The sequence below is a fragment of the Camelina sativa genome, chromosome 13 (genome assembly GCF_000633955.1).
Source record: "Camelina sativa cultivar DH55 chromosome 13, Cs, whole genome shotgun sequence".
Taxonomy (NCBI): Eukaryota; Viridiplantae; Streptophyta; class Magnoliopsida; order Brassicales; family Brassicaceae; genus Camelina; species Camelina sativa.
Window position 1 is genome coordinate 3,995,344 of NC_025697.1, and position 23,511 is coordinate 4,018,854.

The 23,511-nt window shown below is 37.9% G+C and overlaps 7 protein-coding genes across 7 annotated transcripts; 4 read left to right on the forward strand and 3 right to left on the reverse strand.

Annotated features, from left to right (window-relative positions):
- On the forward strand, positions 572 to 4,498 carry LOC104735007 (probable inactive receptor kinase At5g10020). Its single transcript, XM_010454718.2, has 3 exons — positions 572 to 1,730; positions 1,951 to 3,606; positions 3,740 to 4,498. The coding sequence occupies exons 1-3, from the start codon at positions 800 to 802 to the stop codon at positions 4,315 to 4,317; spliced, it is 3,165 nt and encodes a 1,054-aa protein (XP_010453020.1). The 5' UTR covers positions 572 to 799; the 3' UTR covers positions 4,318 to 4,498.
- On the reverse strand, positions 4,795 to 7,914 carry LOC104735008 (transcription factor TGA4). Its single transcript, XM_010454719.2, has 9 exons — positions 7,618 to 7,914; positions 6,626 to 6,794; positions 6,461 to 6,541; positions 6,319 to 6,378; positions 6,155 to 6,232; positions 6,015 to 6,078; positions 5,657 to 5,928; positions 5,342 to 5,569; positions 4,795 to 5,235 (listed from the first exon to the last, which is right to left on the reverse strand). Exons 2-9 carry the CDS (start codon positions 6,782 to 6,784, stop codon positions 5,083 to 5,085), a joined length of 1,095 nt encoding a protein of 364 aa, XP_010453021.1. The 5' UTR covers positions 6,785 to 6,794; positions 7,618 to 7,914; the 3' UTR covers positions 4,795 to 5,082.
- Positions 12,168 to 14,095, forward strand: LOC104735012 (NADPH-dependent 1-acyldihydroxyacetone phosphate reductase-like). The gene is made up of 3 exons (XM_010454723.1): positions 12,168 to 12,650; positions 12,804 to 12,963; positions 13,154 to 14,095. Exons 1-3 carry the CDS (start codon positions 12,308 to 12,310, stop codon positions 13,494 to 13,496), a joined length of 846 nt encoding a protein of 281 aa, XP_010453025.1. The 5' UTR covers positions 12,168 to 12,307; the 3' UTR covers positions 13,497 to 14,095.
- On the forward strand, positions 14,178 to 15,577 carry LOC104735011 (NADPH-dependent 1-acyldihydroxyacetone phosphate reductase). The gene is made up of 3 exons (XM_010454722.1): positions 14,178 to 14,653; positions 14,752 to 14,911; positions 15,119 to 15,577. The coding sequence occupies exons 1-3, from the start codon at positions 14,305 to 14,307 to the stop codon at positions 15,456 to 15,458; spliced, it is 849 nt and encodes a 282-aa protein (XP_010453024.1). The 5' UTR covers positions 14,178 to 14,304; the 3' UTR covers positions 15,459 to 15,577.
- LOC104708102 (regulation of nuclear pre-mRNA domain-containing protein 1A) lies at positions 15,503 to 18,345 on the reverse strand. Its single transcript, XM_010454721.2, has 7 exons — positions 17,914 to 18,345; positions 17,540 to 17,787; positions 17,068 to 17,223; positions 16,805 to 16,964; positions 16,564 to 16,709; positions 16,450 to 16,485; positions 15,503 to 16,360 (listed from the first exon to the last, which is right to left on the reverse strand). Exons 1-7 carry the CDS (start codon positions 17,987 to 17,989, stop codon positions 15,764 to 15,766), a joined length of 1,419 nt encoding a protein of 472 aa, XP_010453023.1. The 5' UTR covers positions 17,990 to 18,345; the 3' UTR covers positions 15,503 to 15,763.
- Positions 18,455 to 20,421, reverse strand: LOC104735013 (ribosome biogenesis protein TSR3 homolog). The gene is made up of 10 exons (XM_010454725.2): positions 20,205 to 20,421; positions 20,084 to 20,112; positions 19,947 to 19,996; positions 19,779 to 19,844; positions 19,649 to 19,689; positions 19,416 to 19,552; positions 19,234 to 19,324; positions 19,062 to 19,133; positions 18,832 to 18,950; positions 18,455 to 18,718 (listed from the first exon to the last, which is right to left on the reverse strand). Exons 1-10 carry the CDS (start codon positions 20,279 to 20,281, stop codon positions 18,585 to 18,587), a joined length of 816 nt encoding a protein of 271 aa, XP_010453027.1. The 5' UTR covers positions 20,282 to 20,421; the 3' UTR covers positions 18,455 to 18,584.
- Positions 20,671 to 23,492, forward strand: LOC104735014 (aspartic proteinase-like protein 1). Its single transcript, XM_010454726.2, has 9 exons — positions 20,671 to 21,163; positions 21,446 to 21,584; positions 21,726 to 21,979; positions 22,067 to 22,294; positions 22,380 to 22,580; positions 22,684 to 22,777; positions 22,871 to 22,934; positions 23,018 to 23,089; positions 23,182 to 23,492. The coding sequence occupies exons 1-9, from the start codon at positions 20,874 to 20,876 to the stop codon at positions 23,418 to 23,420; spliced, it is 1,581 nt and encodes a 526-aa protein (XP_010453028.1). The 5' UTR covers positions 20,671 to 20,873; the 3' UTR covers positions 23,421 to 23,492.

A 23,511-nucleotide genomic window follows, 5' to 3' on the forward strand; every position in this document is an offset into this window, starting at 1 on the left:
TAGTAGTATCTCTAGGGCATCTCATCAAAATCATTCTATTTCCACTGACGCTCGGATTCATCTTTTAACTGCATTTTGAGTTTTCGATAAATATCATATCCAACTCAAACATAAAAAAAATCAACTTTTCCAAAAAAAAAAAAAAACACTTTTTTTAAAGTCATTTATGTGGGTTTGGCTACTTATATATTTGAAAATGTCAGAGAATATTCAAAAGTTATCAACATCTTTTGAAAAAAACAAAAAAAATCATAATTACATGACCTAGAAGTCTAGAACTATTAGCAAGTAATCAGTAATTAGGTTCCATTAACAAAAGTCTTTTTTTTCTTTAATGATTCCATTAACGAGGGTAAAGTTAGGGGAGGAAAAAGGTACCCATAAATGAGAAAAACTCATAATTCCTAAAATGATAAAAAGTTTATTTTAAATATCTGAAAGTTTTAAAATTGGAATCTGTTAAAAATCTTTAATTGAAGAAAAAAATAAAATAAATTAAAGACATACCATAAAAGAAAAATAATAATATAAAAATTCGATATTTTTTTTGGAAAACCTCAACACACACACACATACACACACTCTCTCTCTCCCCTCTCTGCTTCTTCTTCTTCTTCTTCTTCTTCTTCTTCTTCTTCCCCTCTTTTCAATTTCCAGATTCCGAGAGTTCAATCCCTAAATCTCCGTCTCACTGCTCTCCTTCTCTCTCCGCTATGAATCCTAATTAGGGTTTTATTTCTTTCAATCAGTAGTATTGCATTTGCTTCTGTTGAGTAGTAGGAAGATTCTTCAGGGCTAAATGAGTCATTTTCTTCTTTTCTGTTTCTTCTCACTACTCCTCCTCCTCCTCGGTGCCAACGCCGTCACCGATAAGGAGCTCCGATCTCTACTCGAGTTTCGTAAAGGGATCCGCGACGAAGCCTCACACCAACGAATCTCATGGTCCGATACAAGCAGCCTCAGTGATCCATCTGCTTGCCCTAATGGCTGGCCTGGTATCTCCTGCGACCCTGAAACCGGTTCAATCATCGCCATTAACCTCGACCGTCGTGGTCTCTCCGGCGAACTCAAATTCAGCACGCTCGGTGGTCTCACTTCTCTCCGCAACCTCTCTTTATCCGGAAACAGCTTCTCCGGTCGCGTCGTCCCTCAGTTGGGTGGAATCACGTCGCTTCAGCACTTGGATCTGTCGGATAACGGATTCTATGGACCTATCCCGGGTCGGATCTCGGACCTTTGGGGTTTGAATCATCTCAATTTGTCTTCCAACAAGTTCGAAGGTGGGTTCCCTACTGGGTTTCGGAATCTTCAGCAGCTTAGATCTTTGGATTTGCACAAGAATGAGATTTGGGGAGACGTTGGTGAGATTTTCACTGAGTTGAAGAACGTTGAGTTCGTTGATTTGAGCTGTAACCGTTTCAATGGGGGCTTGTCGTTACCAGTGGAGAACATTTCGAGCATTTCCAACACTCTCAGTCACTTGAATGTGAGCCACAACGCCTTGAATGGCAAGTTTTTCAGCGCCGAGTCCATTGGTGCGTTCAAGAATCTCGAGGTTATTGACTTGGAGAATAACCAGATCAATGGTGAGTTGCCGCGTTTTGGATCACAGCCGAGTTTGAGAGTTTTGAAGCTTGCCCGTAACCAGTTGTTCGGTTTAGTGCCTGAAGAGTTGTTGCAGAGTTCGATTCCGTTGCAAGAGTTAGATCTCAGTCGAAATGGTTTTACAGGTGAATTGAAAATTTTACTCCTTTTTCTTCTTTTTTTCAGTCAAAATTTCTAAATCTTGCTACTTTAAGGGATAGAGGAATAGAGACTTACTCTCAACTTTTATGTCATTGAGCATTGATTTGACTGATTCCTGGTCCTTGAGTAGACATTTGTGTCGTATTGTCTGAAGTTGTTGTATAAATGTGAATTAAAGGAGTTTCTTTTTTGATTCAAATGCAGGATCAATTAGTGTGATCAATTCAACAACGTTAAATCTGTTGAATCTTTCTTCTAACGCCCTGTCTGGGGAGCTTCCGTCGAGTTTGAAAAGTTGCTTAGCCATAGATCTGAGTGGGAACACTTTCTCTGGCGATGTATCTGTTGTTCAAAAGTGGGAAGCTACTCCAGATTATCTTGATCTGAGCTCAAACAATTTGTCGGGAAGCTTGCCAAACTTCACTTCTGCATTCTCGAGATTAAGTGTGTTGAGCCTTAGAAATAACTCTGTCGCTGGTAGCTTGCCTTCTCTGTGGTATGATTCAGGGGTTTCTCAATTCTCTGTGATTGATCTCAGTTCAAATAAGTTCAGTGGCTCTATTCCCCAGAGTTTCTTCACTTTTGCAAGCTTGAGAAGTTTGAATCTTTCTATGAATAACTTGGAGGGGCCAATTCCTTTTCGAGGTTCACACGCAAGCGAACTTTTGGTTCTAAGTTTTTATCCGCAGATGGAGTTGCTTGACCTCTCAACCAATTCTTTGACGGGTATGTTACCTGGCGATATAGGTACAATGGAAAAACTTAAAGTGCTAAATCTTGCCAATAATAAGCTGTCCGGGGAACTTCCAAGCGACCTCAACAAGCTTACTGGCCTTGAGTCCCTTGACTTGTCAAACAATACTTTCAAGGGTCAAATTCCGACTAAGCTTCCTTCCGGGATGGTGGGATTCAATGTGTCAAATAATGACCTATCAGGCATCATTCCGGAAGAGCTGAAAAACTATCCGCTTTCGTCATTTTATCCTGGTAACTCCAAGCTAAATCTCCCAGGTGGTGGGCGTGCAGCGGATTCTACTCGTGATCTGTCTTTAACTGGGAAAAAACAGCATTCGAAGCGTAGCATAAGAATAGCAATTATTGTTGCTTCAGTTGGAGCTGCTCTTATGATTCTTTTTGTCTTGTTTGCCTATCATCGAACACGGCTCAAGGACTTTCATGGGAAGAATAGATTTACAGACCAAGCCACGACTAGAGACGCCAAGTTTGGACGCTCATCTCGTCCCTCCTTATTCAACTTCAGCTCAAATGCTGAGCACCCGTCATCATCATTGAGCTTCTCAAACGATCACTTGCTCACCCCAAATTCAAGGTCTTTATCTGGGATACCCGGATTTGAAGCTGAAATTTCTGAGCAGGGTGTGCCCCCTCCTACAACCACTACAAACCCTAATCTCCTTGATGATTATCCTACAGCATCTGGACGGAAGTCTTCTTCAGGTGGCTCCTCATTATCCTCCTCACCCCGTTTTAGCGACCAGCCTGTGATGTTAGATGTTTACTCACCTGATCGATTGGCCGGAGAACTCTTCTTCTTAGACATTTCACTAAAACTCACAGCAGAAGAGTTATCCCGAGCTCCTGCAGAAGTTCTAGGTAGAAGCAGCCATGGAACACTGTACAAAGCAACACTGGATAATGGACACATGCTGACGGTGAAATGGTTGAGAGTTGGACTCGTGAGGCATAAGAAAGATTTCGCACGGGAAGCTAAAAAAATCGGCTCATTAAAACATCCAAACATTGTCCCATTGCGAGCATACTATTGGGGTCCCAGAGAACAAGAAAGACTTCTACTCTCTGATTACCTTAGAGGAGAAAGCTTGGCCATGCATCTATACGGTAAGAAGCTCTTTTACCCCCATAGCTATTAGCCTTTCTGTATCTCGTCTGAACAAAAATTAAGCACTTTTCAGCCATTTGATGACTACCTTTGAAGCTTAAAAGAACTTACCGTTACAATCTTTATGTGCAGAGACTACTCCCCGGAGGTATTCTCCAATGTCCTTCAGCCAAAGACTAAAAGTTGCAGTTGAAGTGGCTCAGTGTCTTCTCTACCTTCATGATAGAGCAATGCCACACGGGAACTTGAAGCCGACAAATATAATCCTCACAAGTCCCGACAATACTGTGCGCATAACCGATTACTGTATTCACCGTCTGATGACTCCACCTGGTGTAGCGGAACAGATTCTAAACATGAGTGCGCTCGGTTACTCTGCTCCTGAACTTTCCTCAGCTTCTAAACCAATACCAACTCTCAAATCCGATGTATACGCATTTGGTGTGATTCTCATGGAGCTTTTGACTAGACGAAGCGCGGGTGACATAATCTCGGGTCAAACAGGTGCTGTTGATCTGACTGATTGGGTGCGGTTGTGTGATCAAGAAGGTAGGAGAATGGATTGCATAGACCGAGACATTGCAGGTGGGGAAGAGTTCTCAAAGGCAATGGAGGATGCACTTGCTGTCGCAATCAGGTGCATTCTCTCTGTCAGTGAAAGGCCTAACATCAGACAAGTACTTGATCATCTTACTTCAATTTCTGCCTGAGATTTGTTTGTTTTTTTATTTCATTTTTCTGTAAATCTCCATGGATTTCCCTTCACCCATCATCCCCATTTTTTTGTTTCTTCTTCTTCTTCTTTTCTGGTTTTATGTTTCTCTCTAGTAGCTTTGATCAGATGATTCAGATCCTCACGTGTTCTTACATTTATATTTTGTTGATTATTTTTCCCCTTCCTTGTAAAGGTAGAAGAAAATCTAATCCCATTTGATTCTGACAGAAACATTTTGAGTTTGGTTATTGATTTTTCAAAATATCTTCTTATATCTATCTCTTGTTGACTATTAGTAACTAGCAAGAGCTGATCAAGGGAGACAAATGGAATGATGTTGTGATTTTCACTATCGTTTACCAACTGTATGGCGTCATGGAATTGTAATTTACTTTCAGGAATTTGTTGTTGAGCAAATTGATTGACTAAACTTACAAACCTTTATGCATTTTCATGTGTTTTAAATTCTTAGTGAATATGACATTTGAAACCATATATACCACAAGCCAAATCATATATAAGTATTACATACAAGAGAGAAAAAACATCGAAAATCTGGTTTCTAAAAAGCTATACTTTACGTTGCTGATCATATTTACAACTTCCCTCAAACATTTCCTTTTAGCCGCAAGACAAGAATCATCATCAAACAGCAGCTTATGTTATTGCTCCTGTTCTTGTCCAAAACCTCACTCACAACCAAACTCTCCATTCTCGAACCTTAAGGTTTCAATCCTTTCTGGAAATCCAAATACCTTAATTACGTAGGTTCACGTTGCTTAGCCGCCCAACTCGAACTCAAAGCTCGAAGCCGTTGGAAATACTCACCTAATGCTAACAAACCTCTAGCCGCTTGTCGCGTCGTTAAGATCCGATGCATTTGTTGCAATGTCTCATGTCTCAAATGATCAGCCTAACAACAAAAACAAAAATTTAAGAAACAACAGCAACCTCAAGAAACCAGTTCTTCTTGTCCTAACAATATCATTAGTTTTTTTTTGCTAAGCTTTCTTTCTCACCTGGTTTACAAAGCTTACCAAAGCCTCCAATCTCTCCATAGCACAAGTCATTTCAGGAATATAACTTCCTTCGCCAAGTTTCCCGGCTGCTACACTCTCTGCTAACGTATGTTGCAATTTCTCCATACCTTGGGATAACGCATCTTCCGCTTGTTGACATGATTGCCTCAAATTACATACATCCAAAAGTTGTTGATCCGTCAAAGGATCAAAATGCGGTAACAGAACCTAACGAACAACAAAAAAGAATCCATATTCAAAATCATTGTAAGAACCTTAACTTTTTATGGATCAATGACAGGTTTTTCTCTTCACCTTGAGAAGCTCCGAGGGTCTAAACCCGCCTATCCACAAGAAAAACCGCTCTGCTGAAGTTTTCCACATTCCGGACATGACATAGAAAACATCAATTTTTGCAGCAGTTGACTTCATCCGGAAGAGTTGAAAGTAATGTTTCATGGCATTCTCGACTAGTGATCGAAGTTCTATATCACTAACTTGTCCATGTAACACAGTTCTTAGTTCGCATATCTGCCTATTTTGTTCTTCCACCCAATGCCCATATTCCATCTCAAATGCAACAATCCCTAACAAGCAAAAAAGAAAACTGATGAATCTCAAAGCTGATTTGAGGGAGACAATGTAAAACTACCTAAAGGTGAAAGATTCAAACCTGAGCTCATGTTATCTGAGAAACCAAGAGCACTGGATTCTACTCCGTTCCCCACATAGAAACCCTGCAACATTATGATCATAACTTATTATATTAACAAGATACTTAAGGAAAAAGTAAGAATAATAGTCTTTACAAACCTGTTGTCTAGCACGATCGAGTTCTTGCTCTAAATGAATTAGCTTCAACCGGCTGGTCTCTAGCTGCTGAACATAAGCCTGTAACAAAAGACTTATATAACTCAGTCAAAAACATAACAAAATATAACTGTTTTACTAGTTCCACAGAAGATAAAGTTTCATACTTTCTTGCGCAAACGACTTTTCCTAGCTGCCTCACGATTCTGTGCAAGCCGTCGTTGTATCTGTAAAGATATAAAGATTTAATTGAATGTAATCTCCATGGAAAATAAGATAACCAAATGAGCTATATATATGATAACTTACCTTATCAGGATGTCTAGATGTGGAAGCCTCTTGGTCATACTTGTGAGGAGTTCCTTCTGCCCCATGAGAAGTATCCTCTGACTGAACAAAGATTGAAGTAAGCATTAGCTTCTGAATTCAGATGAGATAATTTTATCTGAGATATATAACAAATCTTAAAAGTACCAAGCTGTCTGTTTTTTCGTTTGCCGGGATTATGATAGAGCCAGGTGTATACATGCCTCCATTGTTCTTGAAACTTTCTTCCCACATACTGATTTGGTTGAGAGGCTCGTAAATTTCAAACCTTCTCTGTGGAACAAAATGTGTTGATGTTGTATTCATGTTTCTTCAACTGGCAACAAACAAGAGATATACATACAAAAACTTTCATTAATCAAAAATCAAGAACTGCAAAAAGATACAAGATCATCATCACGAGTTGAAGAGAGAGAGAGATATGTAAGTTGATTTTTGCAGCAGCCAAAAGAAAGGTTGTGGCGTTTTTTAAAGTCATTTTCCATCACCCAATCCGTCAACGCTACATACCTTGCCTACTTGTGTATAAGGTGAAAACATTAGACTCATATACACCCGGAAAAAACCCTATTCTTACTAGTGGTTTTTTTGAAAGGTCTATCATTGAAAATATATGATCTCAAAAACCTCTAAATTGAATTTCCTAAAACAGACCAAACTCTAATGTCGATGTCAGTTATTGGATCTTACTGTATCTTCTTCTTTTAGCCACTAATGGTGGACCATCTTATACACCTCCCAATAAGGGAAAAAATTCCATTACTCTCTCTCACTCACTCACTGATTTGAAATAACATTCTTGTCCACATAAGTCAAGATTCGATGTAAAGGCTACTCAGAGAAGAAGGTGAAGAGAATAAGAGCTAGAACCAAACTATATCACATAGCCAATCATGAAATGAAAAAAAATCAGAAGTAAAAGTTACAGCTTCAACTGAAATCAACTAAGGTAAACCCTAATCCAGGAAACATAACAAGAGACTTATAAGGGTATCTCTAAGATGAAACAGAGAACACACAAAGTTCGAAACTTTATTCCAAGTCAAGATGAGATTATGATATTCAAAATCAATATCATAATCAACCCAAAAAAAATAAAAAATCAAACTTTAGAAAGAAGAGAGATCCGAAGTTGTTACCTTCTTCTTATGGTCTATTTATGTCAAAAGGGCTTCAAAAAGACGAACTTTTCCCGCGGAAAACCATGAAAAGAACACAAACAAAAAAAAAAGCAAAGGAACTTTTCAGTTTCAGTGACGAAATCGGAAGCAAAGCCTAGAAATTTTCAGTTTAAATCGATCTGAGAACAGAAGAGACGATAAAATCGCGTTATCTGCAATTGTCATCTTGAAGAAGAAGAAGAAGAAGAATCATACGAGAACACGACAACTTAAAAGAGAGAGAGACCTTTGATAGACTTCTTTACATTTTCCTATATCATAATAAAATGTTTTAAAAATATAATTTTGACATTTTCTTTTCTATATTTTGTTTTTTGTTCGTTGATTCTTCGGTGATATTTTGTCTTTTAAGCAATAACTGAATCCAGCAGAAATTAAAAAAAAAAAAAAAAACAATTTTGATATGTTTAATAATTTTTATTCTCTTTACAGTATATTCTTTTTATAGTAGTCCACAATTTATTCCATTACTAGATTAATTTATTTATGTTTTGTTTTACTATCATTTGTCCATGTCTCCACTACCTCGCTGATGTGCGCACCAGGTAGATTGGAATTTTTAAAAAAAGTTAAATCCGAATTTTAATTCTTCATTAAAAACAATTTATAAACCTATGTGAAAAATAGTCTTTCTGATTTCCAAGAATATATCTAGCTACATGTCATTTTTTTTTTTTTTTTTGGTAACAAACATGTCAAATTTTGCGGCTAGACACCGTCGGTGATTAGTACCTAAAGATTGAACGGCACACGCGCAGCTTAAGATTTGCGGCGGGGATGAAAGAAGGCGGTTAAAAACTCTCCGAGTTGTATAATCAATATATGTTGGGATTTATAAGACATCAGTACGTAACAGAGCCGCAACGCTGACGGCAACAATTGATAGAAACAGATTTACGTAAAATATATTGATGCATATCATATGTTTAGTATAATCATAATTAGTTTTGATATAGTTCGTAATTGATGCATGTCACAACGCTGTCGTCGGACATGTCTATTCAGATTTCTTTGAAGGTTTGATTCAATATTTAATACAGGCATAAGATCATTACCCAATGTAAAGGAAGAAGAAAAATATTGGCTTAAGAATGAGGTTCCAAATTAAGACATGCCGATCAAAGAAGAGACCGACCACTCCAGCATACTAATGTAATCTTTGAAGGTTTCAGCTTACTATCGGCTATATATAATGTAATTATATCAACCATCTAGGTATAGTTAATTATATTATATGTAGCTTACGTTTGCCAACTAAAAAGATTCACATACATATACGTCTTCCTAAATATAAAGTTGTATTATTTGATAATATATTATATATATACTGGAAAAAGAAAAGAGAAACGAACATTTGCAAAGGAATCACACCTATAGATGATAAAGAAATATTTCAATATTTGATCATAACCACAGATTGGCTCTTCAAGTTACATAGGAGACATATTTGTGTGACCACAACTCCTACCCACTTGCCTCTTTACTTGTTTATTTTTAATTAGCACAAACGAATACTAACTATAATATGTGATTTTGTGCATTTATCTCATTATCTGTCAACGCAGTACATATTCGTAAGTATATATTGCAATTATTTAAAGTTTTTAACCAAAGAACATTATGGAATTCATGTTTATTCGAATACAAAGAACATTAACAATGAAAAATAAAGAAGTATATATTAAGGAAAACATGACGCACAAACTCTTTGCTTTTGTCTATTTGTGGAATTATTCTCAAGTGCCTAGCAATCTTATTAAAAGTGGTTTGCCACTAAGAATGGTTGTCGTCACTCTTTATTTTTTATTTCTATCTGTGGCTAAAACTATACTCATGTTTTGAAATCAATCTGAGAATTTTCACGAACCTTGTAATATTTGACTCGGCTTTATTTAGCCACATTTACAAGAGATATTATCTAAGAGACTTAGAAGAAGATTCTATAATTGATCAGTACCTAGTGCCTGAGAGCGTAAAGCCAATCATCCATGAAAAATAACTAGTCGCTACAAGATAGAACATGGAAGAGGGTTTTCATTAGGGGTTGTTTCTGTTTATGTATGCTCAAATACTCAAATGTGAGTGTGTTTGACGTTAAAAGAAAAAAAATAGCCAGTAGAAGTAGTAAATCATGACGATAACTCTCACACACACAGAAAAGAAAGATGTATATTTTTAATAAGAACAAAAGAAAATTAATGGAAAGAAAGAACGTTGAGGATGTCTTTGCCACATCAATATATATCCACAAAGACAAATGGTAACTATCGATCATCATTTTAAGATTACTTCCTTTTTGATTCTTCTCTTTCCTTTTGGTTGACCACAGTGTTTCTCTTCTTCTCACTTTTTTTTTCTTTTTTCTTTTGACATTTTGAATCAGCAAAATATACTAATTTTTTCATATTGAATTATTAGGAAATTTAGTGGTAAATTTTTAGTTAGAATTCAAAGATCCATTATCCAGAAGAAAACTGTTAGAAAATATTATCGGTGGGAAGAGGGTGATCATTTCCTCTCCTATAATTTACGATTAGGCATAGCTGACTTACCAATAATATAGAAGAATACAAATTACGATATGTCTTGCAGAACTAGGCTCTCCGACCCTTTTGTCGAAGACACTTGACGTGGATATCACCAAAAAGGATAAGGCTTTTATTATATAAAGATGTCATAATCGGGAAAAAGTATAAATTGCAATCCGCGACTCTCGGTCTTTTTTTGTTTTCTCTCTTTTTCTGGTTAGATGATCCCACTAACTAGTAAACTACACATTATGAGAAAAACCAAAAAAAGGCACAACACGAATGTTCACAAAATGTCGGTTCACCGGCCATTGGCATTGGAAAACTGTGTGCCAACTTCAATCTAATCTCACCTTTTCCTTTAGCGTGCAGACCGATATTACTTGTAAGTTCTAATTTCCGACTTCTAAGTGGTGTAAGAAAAAGTTGCATTTCTCAAAAATTCGTACCAATTGGAATAGCGAATTTACGCGTAAAGTTTGAGGTAAAATACTTGGAATGACATACAAAACTTATTTTAATAAAAAAAAAATCATTAAACAAATGATAAAAATAGACTTTCGTTTCTTTGGAGACGGGAAAATGATTATATCCATATACTCAATTATGTTGAATTAATTTTATTAGAATACATACGTTTTCTTGGTAAGCTAAAACATGAAGTATATAATACAAACGATACAAGATAACATTGCAGTATACACATAAATCGGTGCACATGGTAAACCGACATATCTAAGTTTCTCTAGAAAACACCAAAACCAATAGAATCAAGTATGATTAAATGTGACAAAGATTTTTCCTTATAATAATTAAAAAAAAGATGGAACGATCCTTATCCGAAACAGCAAGTTAAAGCAACAATATATATAGCTTTCTATGTTGTGTTCTTTTTTGGCACATAGAACTCAAGAGAAAGATCGAGGGATTGTAAAAATGGCTGACATAGCAATATTGGTGGTGGAGGAGTACGAGAGGAGGATGAAGCTAATGGCAAAGAAAGCATCGATTTCTGCGGAGGTTGGGCTGTGTAATAATTTCCCGGCGAAGATGACGTCCATTGGAGTTGAGGAGGACATGATCAAGAGTTTAAAGAGGAACTTTGAAGCTAAATCTCAGTTTGCTCTTGCTGTTTCTAATGGTTTCTTCTCTGCTTAACTATGTTTCTCTCTGCTTTTTACTGAGAGATATGACATTAATCTGTCTGTAAAATTTGGTAAATTTTTAATCAAATCTGTTTTTTTTTTTTTTTTTTTTTTTTTTTTTTTTTTTTTTTTTTTTTTTTTTTTTNCAATGTTCAGAAGAGATAACTAATCTTATATGAAATCAAATCTACACAGATGAGTAATTTTGACAAATATTATGTAGAATTAAAAACACAATTCCATTCAATCAAAGTGTTAAAAAGAGAGTGAATTAAAAACATTGGTTCCACAGAAGGGGACTAATTAAACATAGCGTCAGCAAAAAGATAGGTCTCACAAAAGGGACTACACGTAGTGTCAGCAAGAGATAGGTCTTGATTTTTTAATAGACGATCAACCACCACATTATAGATAAGAAACTTGTGTGGAAGAAAGAATCATTTACTCTCGTCAGAGAAGAAGGTTCTCCTATGGAGAAAACGCCACAACGTCGTCAGGGGCGGATCTACGTTAATACTAGGTGGGGCACGTGCCCCATACAACTTTATAAAAAGTTGTTAAGTAATATGCTAACATTATTAGTTTCTTAGCTCATTTGGTAAGGGTGTTCCATATTAAGAGGAAGGAGATGGGTTCGAACCCTAAAACATGCCAGTTTACTTTTTTATTGCTAAAAAAAAAAATTCTAGATAAATATAATTTTGTGCCCCATATTACTTTTCTCTCTGGATCGGTTTTTATTGCTAAAAAAAAAAATTCTAGATAAATATAATTTTGTGCCCCATATTACTTTTCTCTCTGGATCGGTCGTAATATCACAAATTTAGAAACTTGTGGCGGTGTGACATAAATAGTAAATACCTTAAATGTAGAAACTTTGTCTTATTATACACTCTGAACTCAAGTTTGTTGATAAACATTGAATAGAAACATTCCATTGTTGATCAATCTGAGAACTTGGAGAAGGCTTCTAAAATGGAGAGCGGTGATGAGAGTAGGCCGGTGGTTCAGATAACGGGATGTGCTCAGGGAGGAATGGGTCACGCGCTGGCCCGTGAGTTCACTGAGAAGGGATGTCGAGTGGTGGCTACGAGTCTATTACTGAGCACGATGATGGATCTGGAGCAAGATTCGAGGTTCTTCGTCAAGGAGCTTGATGTTCAATCGAAACAGAACGTTTGTAAGGTTGTCTCGGAGGTTATTGATAAGTTTGGAAGGATCGACGTTCTTGTTAATAATGCCGGTGTCCAATGCGTCGGACCTCTGGCTGAGATTCCATTTGCGGCCATGGAGAACACCTTCAACACTAATGTTTATGGTAAAACGAAAATTGGATTTTTAATGTCAAGTTTTCTCATTTATAGACTAATTGGAGCTTCAATAGTTCATATTATTGGACAATGTGTGTGTTTGCTTTTGGCTTGGTACAGTGTGCTAGTATGTTTTGAAGAAGTGAATTTATCCAATGTAGGTACAATGAGGATGATACAAGCCGTTGTACCTCACATGGTGTCTAAGAAAAAGGGGAAGATTGTGAATGTTGGAAGTGTCACTGTTATGGCATCAGGCCCATGGGCTGGGGTCTATACAGCTACCAAAGCTGCTATTCATGCTCTTACTGATACCTTCAGGTTTCCTCTATCGCATATTCAGTCCTGTTTGTGCTTTTTTTTTCTGTCTATAGGAGAATTGATGGTAAGGTTTGTTGAAAAGCTACTTGAGTATCATTTCTAGAGGACTAGAAGTCTAGAATCTCATGTTGGGTTACGTGGATGGTTTTGTCTTGTGAATTGTTTGTAATGGTTCTTGATTTAACGTTAGGTTGGAGCTTAGGCCCTTTGGGATTGATGTCATCAACGTTGTCCCGGGAGGAGTACGAACAAACATAGCAAACACAGCTGTAGCGAGCTTTAACAAAATGCCTGAGCTGAAACTATACAAGCCTTATGAAGAAGCTATCAGAGAAAGGGCGTTTATATCACAGAGGATGAAGCCAACTCCTGCAGAAACATTCGCCAAAGACATTGTAGCAGCAGTGCTGAAGAAGAACCCACCCGCTTGGTTCTCTTCAGGCAGGTACTCAATCCTCATGGCAATCATGTACCATATGCCCCTTTGGCTTAAAGATTTTATCCAGAACCAGGTTTTTATGAAGAAGAAGTGATATAATCAGATTCAGGTTGGGGTTTAAGACAGAATGTAAACATGCATGAAAACGAATGTAAGAGATTGTTCAAACTGTTTATTGAATCTTATGTCCCCATGTTTGAGTCTTAAACAGGGGAGAATGATTACATTATTGTTGTATAATCATTGTGGTACACATAACTGTAGGAAGGAAAGGTGAGGATTCTACAACCAGAGGAACAATATATTTCTACGTTGATTCGACCCGTCCGCCACTGGAAACACCACTTCCCGCCGACAAACGTTTCATTGAAATCACATTCCCTTAAATTTATAAGCATGTGGTGTAGCATTAATCAATCTTTAAGTTAACAGAGTTGTGCATGACTATTGACTAATATAATATCACAAATTGGTTTGTTGTTTAAAAAACTACGTGGAAGATAACAACTCATTTTGAACCATTTATTTTCTTCTGGCTTCTGAAAAATGTGATGTGAAGATGTTTGGTTATTATTACTTGTTACTTGTTAGCAGTTGGACCACTTGGACATCGAACCTTAATTACACACTTTACGTGACCAGTTGAAAATGTGATGTGACTGAGAGAAACTTTGGTTGTGAGAGCAGTTGGAGTTGGGGACATTAAACCTTAAAAGTTGGACAAGCCTACTTTTACGTGACCACATTGTATTGAATTTGAAGTCTACTTACTAATGCCGAAATAAAAAGAAGTTTGAGGATAAAAAGAGGAAAGACACATACCTACACGTCATCCCTACTTCACTTTGGTTATCGATCCACGTCATCGGCTTTGTCTCTCAATCTGAGAGAAAGAAAAGAAAATGGAGAGTGGTGGTAGCGACGAGAGTACGCCGGTGGTTCTGATAACGGGATGTTCTCAGGGAGGGATTGGTCATGCGCTGGCGCGTGAGTTTAGTAAGAAGGGATGTCAAGTGGTGGCAACGAGTCGATCACGGAGCTCGATGACGGATCTGGAGCAAGACTCGAGGTTACTCGTGAAGGAGCTTGATGTTCAGTCGGAACAGAACGTGAGTAAGGTTTTGTCGGAGGTTATTGATAAGTTCGGAAGGATTGACGTTCTTGTTAATAACGCCGGTGTTCAATGCGTCGGACCTTTGGCGGAGATTCCAATTTCCGCTATGGAGAACACCTTCAACACTAATGTCTTTGGTATATAAAAGGAAAAAGATTCGATTTTTATTTAATTTCATTATTTTACGAGAATGTTTATTGAACAAAGTGTGAGCTTTTTTTATTATCCAATGAAGGTTCCATGAGGATGACTCAAGCTGTTGTACCTCACATGGTGTCTAAAAGAAAGGGAAAAATTGTGAATGTTGGAAGTATCACTGTTATGGCACCAGGTCCATGGGCTGGGGTCTATTCAGCTACCAAAGCTGCTATTCATGCTCTCACTGATACCCTCAGGTTTGCTTGCTTTTTCCGTTTTTTTCCTCTATGTGAGTTGAATATCATTTCTAGAGGACTAGAATCTCATGCTGGGTTTGGTGGATGATGCTTGTGTTTGTGAGAAGTGGAGTTGTTGTTCAAATTATATATATATATATATCTAGTAGCGGATGGTTTTGGTTTTTTTTTAATTGTTTTGTAATATGGTTCCTGCTTTAACATCAGGTTGGAGCTTGGTCCCTTTGGGATTGATGTCATCAACGTTGTCCCCGGAGGAATACGTACGAACATAGCAAGCTCAGCTGTTGCAGCCTTCAACAAAATGCCTGAGCTGAAACTATACAAGCCTTATGAAGAAGCTATCAGAGAAAGGGCGTTTGCATCACAGAGGATGAAGCCTACTCCTGCAGACACATTTGCCAGAGACACCGTTGCAGCAGTGCTGAAGAAGAATCCACCCGCTTGGTTCTCGTCAGGCAGGTACTCAACCCTCATGGCAATCATGTACCATATGCCCCTTTGGCTCAAAGATTTCCTCCAGAAGCAGGTTTTAATGAAGAAGTGATAATCATAATTCGGGTTTACCACATAATGTAACATGAAAACGAATGTAAAACCTTGTTCAAACTGTTCATTGAATCTTATGTCCCCATCGGTTCTAAAGATAACAGGAGAGAATTATTACATTATGTTGTAACAACTTGTGTGGTACAAATAACTGCAAGAGGGAAAGGTGAGGATTCTACAACCAGAGGAACCATAGTTCTACTTTGATTCGACCCAACAAATGTATCATTGAAACCACATTTTCAGCAGATAAAAAGGGTCAGAACTATCTAAAAGCTATAAACTAAACATCACTTCTAAATTTTAAGAATGGTGTGGAGCTCCGCAATACATTATCCCCGGTGGCTGGAAAGTGGGACCTTGTTGAGATTGCTGAGCTGAGTTTGGCTGAGGAATTTGAGGCTGTTGATTACCCATCAAATGTGGCGGTGGAGGAGGCGGCGGAAGTCCAGGTGGCATTAATGGAATGTTACCAAAGCTGTAAGGGTTGTTCATTACCGGCGGTTTGAGGAATTGTGGTGGTGCTGGATTAGGTATTACATGGTACTGACCTTGCGTGGTAGGTGTCAGGTTCTGGGAGTTGTTGTAAGGGAACGAAGCATTAGTGTCTGAAACCGGAACTGTGCTCTCTGATGATTTTGATAGACAAGAAGTCTTTGTTGCTTCAGCTGCGAATGAAGATAGGACAGACTGCATGATCATATGTGATGAGGTTGATGCTGTGAGCATCGCAGCAATAGATGCAGGCGTCATTTTTGATGATTTAGAGTTGTCATTTGTCTCGGTTATCATGGTAGCAGAGACTGAGCTCGGGGCAGCGATTGTTGGTTTTGATGTATAATCCTCATCATTAAGCCGTTTCTGCATGTTTTGGGTTTCCTCTGTTTGTTCTTGTGCTACCTAATAACAACCAAAATTGTTCCATTAACTTATTAGCTCAGGTATGTCACAAACGAGGTTAAAGATGCAGTGGGACTTCAAACACGTACCTGAATCTGAGCTTTAAGATTGTCCAGTTCCGATTCCTGACACAAGTAAGCAAAAGAATTAGAGATAGATCACCAAAATAGTGAACTTCCCAAGTGCAGAAAAGCATTTGGTACCTGTTCGCGTAATGCATCTTTAAGCTGGTTCACAAGGGAAGTTCTACTTCCTTGAACAGATTTAAGTTTCTCCATACATTGTCTCAAAAGGTATTCTTCTTCTTCCAATTCCTTTGCCAACGATTTTCTCTTCGGGTTGTCTTTCGCTGGATAGGCACAAGTTGATAAACAAGATCTACATTAGACTTCAAGAAAAAACTGGGGCACTTGTTGGTAACTAGTAAAACAGTTAGTTTTTTACCAGTAGAGCACGCTTCTTCAACATCTTTCTCCATCTTCCTGATTCGTTTAACAGCAGACTTGCATTTATTCATCTCAGCTTCTTCGTTTGAGTTTTCTGCAACAACCAAATGATATGCTGATGCTATCTTCTCAGCCACACCTCCACTTGAAGATAATTTCTGGTTCCAAAGGCAAAAAAAAATCCCAAAAGAGAACTAATATGAAATTTGACTAAAATCAATAGAGGATAAAAAGTAAAGTTTTTTTGTTTTAGTATTTTACCGTTCTGGATGATTTTGAATCCCGTTTTGAAGATTTGGATCCGCGGGAACGCTTTTTGCTCACTTCAAGTGGCAGAGGAACATCTTCTCCAAACATTACATCTTTAAGACTCTTTGAACGGGATCCAAACACTCTTCTTTCTTCCCATATCGTGACCTAACAAATCATGTCAACCAAATATCTCAATTAGCAACTAAACTTCTTTATTGATGTTCACAAAACACAACAGTGAACAGTGTCGCTCTGTATAGCATCACATCTCAAGAACCTTTGCATATATCATCCCTAACATCAAACATGTGACAGAGGACTAACCAGACATCCCTAATATCTTAACCTTTTTGGGCAAAACATGTTCTTTCTAGTTTCTACAAACACAATTGCAGGACATATAAAGTAACTAACCTATTTGCAGAGAGCAAGAATCAAACGACAATAACAAGAAGCTCCAATGAAAGGATTTGAAGCTTACCAAACGTGACACAACGCCTTTGCCATAAGCATCTCCATGAGCAACAATGTCTTTGACAGCCTTAGGAAGAACTTTCCAGAACTCTTGCACAAACTCATTACCCTGACGCTTACTGTTCTGAAGAATATCATTAGCCAAATACATAAGAGGGACTTTCTGAGCCATCTCTGTACTGTGAAACTGTTTCTCCCATGTCGTTACTATCAATTCAGCTTTGCTCCGATTAAATATACACCAATGCGACAGAGCTTAATTTCAAAAGAGTCAAGAAACCAAAACATACAAAAAGGGGCAAAATTTACAAGATCTAAGTTCAGAGGTTAAACCTTATATATGCAAATTTAACTAAAGATAAAGTCATTAAAAGAGGATACTTTCGATGGCCTGTTGAGTGCTATTGAGCTTAGCGAGCTTATCAATCAGGATCTGTTCACTGAACACACTACTCATCCCACCAAAACTCACAAAACCCTAAAAAACAGAGATTTTGGAGAAGGGAGAAGCTTGAATCCCACCCAAAGTGGTTTACGAATTTGAGGGAGAAGCAGCTGGATTTGCTTACAGCCGGTGAGCTGGGCGACACAAGAATGCGGCGGAGCTGGATAAATATTGCGGCGGAGGGTAAACGGAGAAAGAACCCTAGAAGGCGGAAGCAGATACGTTGTAAGGGATGACCAAAACGACGACGTTTGACGCCGATAAGCGATCCCTAAAGAGAGGGATGGGGAGCTAAAGTCGCAGAGAAGAGAGGAAAGTTGTGTTTTTTTTTTCTTTTTCGGCGTTCAGATACTACAAGATGGGCTTTTTCACTTTCTTGTTCTCCCCTGTTTTGTTCCACTTCAATTAATTTTCATTTTCTTTTAACCTAAAAAAAGAATTAATCTTTCAATGGAAAAAAAACAAAAATTTTAAATCTTCTGGAGAGTAGATATTTTTTTTATTATTAACTAAAAGATAAAAAACTACATGGTATTTAACACAACATTGCTTTCAAGTGTAAGCCAAAGATGGAAACTTTTTTTTATAGATCAAATTCCAATGGCTATCACTCGCTATTGTCATCTTCTTCCTCACTGTCTTCCAATTTGATATGGTTCATGTTCCTCTCTAGAGGAGGAAGACCATCGTCATCATCATCCTCTGATTCATCACCAGATTCACCATCGTCTTTCTTAACATCTACCCAAATACAATAAAGAATCAGAAGCAAAAGATTGTGAGTGAGACTTCAACTTTTGATGGTCTGTGGTGGTAATGACAGAGAGATTTAACAAAAGTAGTATGTGACTTACGTTCTTTGAGCGGGGGTGGTGATTGCTTTGGGATCTGAGTTTGCTGAGTAAGCCAAGAATTTTGAACTGAGATGATCTCAGCGCTATTCTGGCATTTTGAGTACTCCTTTAGAATATCCCTGTGATATATATAGGGAGACCTCGTTAAGAAAACACATACTCAAATTGTTGTGTTCACGGATCAAAAAGCAAAATGATGTGAAGGTGTTGAGCTTCTTCAGTTTTGTTACTTGTTGAGAGATAAAAAGGCATGACCCCATTTGAATTTTCCTAGCAAAAGTTCTGCAGTTTCCTCCTCCCCACTGATTGGAAAACAAATGGAGCAAGACGTATTAGAAATCCGGATAATGTATGACCAAATCAATTGAGATGGGTTTCAGGAGAAGAAGTTGATGGACTCACCATAGTATTAAAGCTGCAGATAAAGCCTCAACACAAGACAGCTCACATGGTCTTCCATAATTTACTGGATTAGCTGCTACTAACCATGGTACTACAATCATAAAGACAGAATACATATTAACTAGAGATCGGCCTAAAATCCCCAATATATATAGCAAAGGTGATTGATGTTAACTTCTTACAGAGACGAGGAGCAGTACAACGCAGCTTTGCAAACGGAACATCAGTTAGACGTGCCCAAGAACAATCAACTACAGCTAATCCTTTCCTTTTAATCAGATCATAGTCTTCCCTTGAAACACATTGTCTACCAACTGGACTGCCAAAATTATCAGACACATATTGCAGACGATTAAGAATGTGTCATCTAATGACATTAAAAAATAACCCTAATGAGATACAAGTAGAGAGATACCTTAAAACAACTCCTCCAAAGCCTGTGTTAACCCGTAATTCCTAACAACATCAACCGCAGCAGGAATTTTCAGCTGAAACACTTAGAAAGAAGATAACAAATATAAACTTTACAAGCTCATGATACTTACTTTTAACAAGTTGAATCTAGCAAGCTTACGACCTGTGCACCTCTTTGCATCACATTGACCAAAATCCTAACACAACACAAAACGCAATAGTTACATCAATGAGTAGTGAAACAATCTGATCGTTTACTAGATTTTGGATTAGAGAAACATAAAGGAAACTATGCATACCCACATTGCCAATTGAACTTTTGGAACTGCTGGTGCTTCATCCTCAGGCTCTACGAAAAGTCCCCCAGTAAAGAGCATTAGTTACTGGTATGTTCAGCTAACCCACCAACCAACAACAAAAATAATAACTTTAGTACCTTGATCAAGCGGAAGTGATTCATCTTCCCTGCAAATTTTTTTAAACGAAGTCGTTAACACTCGCCAACGACAGAATCGAAAACAGAGAGAAACCTCGATTCGCAAAGATCAGATATTTACCTTCCAAGATCAGTCCGACTGGTTTGTCCACGACTCGAATTGCCTCCTTTAGATCGATTGTGCTTCCCGTAACCCATTTGTTACCGGCGATATTTCCGACAAACGCAGATGTGATTTTTTTTTTATCGGCTTAGGGTTTTATATGTAAATTAGGGTTTTTAATAAGCCAGCCGACGACAGTATCTCCGGACCGATGTAAAACAATGTAAACCGTCCTTTCGCAAGAACCAAACCGAAACGAAAGCTTGATTACAGTATTACACGTGTAGTTAAGCACACCGCTTAGGGCAATTACGTCATTTTGAATGATAAAATATTGTTGATTAAGACAGAACCGTAAACTCAAACCGGACAAATGATTGAGCACACACGTGTAAAGTATATCGCTTGGGGTATTTACGACATTTACTACCACACTTTCTTCCCGTTAAGCTTCTTCTTCTTCTTCTTCTTTCTCTCTCTCTCTTTCTTTCTCACTCTCTCACAGTCAGCCATAACTCTCCGACCAACATTCACACTCTCTCTCGATAAAATATCTCTCTTTTATTGATTAAAACTTCGATTAGAACCCTAATTTTATTAAATTGTTAGTTTGTTTGGTGTTCACTCTACGTTAACAGTGCTAGGTCTTGTTCCTGTTTCAGCAAAACCCTAGCTCGAAAAAAAAAAATGGCGTCACGATCTGGTTCAACCTTTTTACTCTTATGTGTTCTCGTTCTAGCTACGGAGCAGACTCTAGCATCTGTCTTCTCCTCGAGGCTGATCCATCGCTTCTCCGACGAAGCTAGAGCGTCGATTAAGATTCCGCGATCGTGTCCGGAGAAGCGGAGCTTGGAATATTATCAGTTGCTCGCGAGAAGTGATTTCCGAAGACAGAGAATGAATCTCGGTGCTAAGTCTCAGCCCCTTGTTCCATCTGAAGGAAGCAAAACTTTTTCTTCTGGCAATGACTTTGGATGGTACATTATTTACCAAAAAGTTCCTTTTTTTTATTTTGATGTTTCTCAATTTTGTACCTTTAGATCAAAAGAAGTTATCTTATTTCTTGTTTTTTGTTTAGGGGAAATTTTTATTAGTCCTGTCCTGTGTTTTAACTAACTCAATCAGCTTGATATGAAATTACTAACAGTCTTTTCCTCTGGGCTTACTTGTTTTTGGTGTGCTAACATAAGTTTTGTACTCAGTAGATTAGTAGTGATGCGATGCCTTATGTGAATTTTGTGTGTGATTGTTTTACTTAGGCTACACTATACATGGATCGACATAGGGACGCCGAGTGTATCGTTTCTTGTGGCTTTAGATACTGGAAGTGATCTACTTTGGATTCCTTGCAACTGTGTGCAATGCGCTCCTTTAACAGCCACTTCCTATAGCAGCCTGGTATGTGATATAAAATGATAAGCTTGTTGGTTATATATGTAGTTAAGAGTTAGATAGTGAGAATGATGAACGGTTTAGCGCTTATTTCCAATTGATTGATTGGCAGATGCTTCCTCGTGTTTGGGGGCACCTATTCTGCAGGCTACTAAAGATCTGAACGAGTATAATCCATCAAGTTCAAGTACCAGCAAAGTCTTCTTGTGCAGCCATAAGCTTTGTGATTCTGCTCCAGATTGTGAGAACCCAAAGGAGCAATGCCCTTATACTGTTAACTATCTTAGTGGAAACACCTCGACCTCGGGATTACTTGTTGAAGACATCTTGCATCTTACATATAATACTAACAATAGATTGACGAACGCTTCCTCCTCTGTCAAGGCTCAAGTTGTTCTAGGGTGTGTTTTACTTTTACCATTGTATTGGTGATGTTTTTTTTGTGTGTTTTAGAGTTTAGTATTGATAGGTGTGTCTTCATATTGCAGATGTGGTAAAAAGCAAAGTGGGGATTACTTGACTGGGGTTGCTCCTGATGGTTTGATGGGTTTAGGACTTGGAGATATCTCGGTTCCAAGTTTTCTTTCTAAAGCAGGAATCATGCGAAACTCGTTCTCCTTGTGCTTTGATGAAGAAGATTCAGGGAGGATTTACTTTGGTGATATAGGACCATCAATGCAACAATCTACACAATTCCTTCCTGCCGACAATAAATAGTAACAAACGTTCTCTATACTTCTGGTTTTTATCCATTTTAAGATATCTTTTAGTAATTAGCACCTGTGTTGATTTTGTTTACAGTATTGTGGGTGTGGAGACTTGTTGTATTGGCAACTCGTGTCTGAAGCAGACGAGCTTCAGAACTTATATTGACAGTGGACAATCGTTTACTTATCTACCGGAAGAAATATACAGAAAAGTTGCGGTTGAGATGGACAGACATATAAATGCTACGATGAAGAGCTTTGAAGATGTTTCATGGGAGTATTGCTATGAATCTAGGTACTCATATGCTATATAAAACAAAGACATAGAGAAAGAAGCTCCTTGGTGTTCATATATATGCTTTTCTCCTAATGTTCTTTTGGATTTTCCTTGGTGATAGTGTTGAGCCAAAAGTACCAGCGATCAAACTCAGGTTTTCGCACAATAACACATTCGTGATTCACAAACCTTTGTTTGTATTCCAACAAAGTCAGGTTAGACCATATATGCACATTTTATGGCTTATGCTAAATATAGGCGAGATTTAGATTTTGATGTATATTACATAATCATGAACCATTTTTCAGGAGCTTGTCCAATTTTGCTTGCCTATCAGTTCTAGTGGAGAAGAAGGCATAGGAAGCATAGGACGTATGTATTAGCCTTATTCATCATCTCTCTTTCTTTCTTACATGCTCAGACTAATGTCTTAGACTTGCCTTTTTCTTTTGCAGAGAACTACATGAGAGGTAATCGAATGGTTTTCGATAGAGAGAACATGAAGCTAGGGTGGTCAGCCTCCAAATGTGAGATTCTGATTTAAATACAACTTTAGTAAGTACTAAGATCTCTTGTAAGATCCAAAGCTAAATCAAAATGACACCGGTGTGTTTTGCAGGCCAAGGAAATGAGATAGAGCCGCCTCAAGCTTCACCGGGAAGCACTTCAGCGCCATATCCATTGCCAACAGAGGAGCAGCAAAGCAGAAGCCATGCGGTTTCACCAGCCATTGCAGGTAAAACTCCATCCAAAACACCATCATCATCATCACCATCAAGATCATCATGTAGCTTCTCTTCTATGATGATATTATTCAACTCTCTTTTTCTGCTACATGGGGTTGTCTCTTATATGTGAGATCAAAGATTGTCTTATAAAAAACAAAACTATTTTGCCTTGCATATATATAAGAAGTTGATCTTATAAGTCTTGCATCAGTTCTATTATC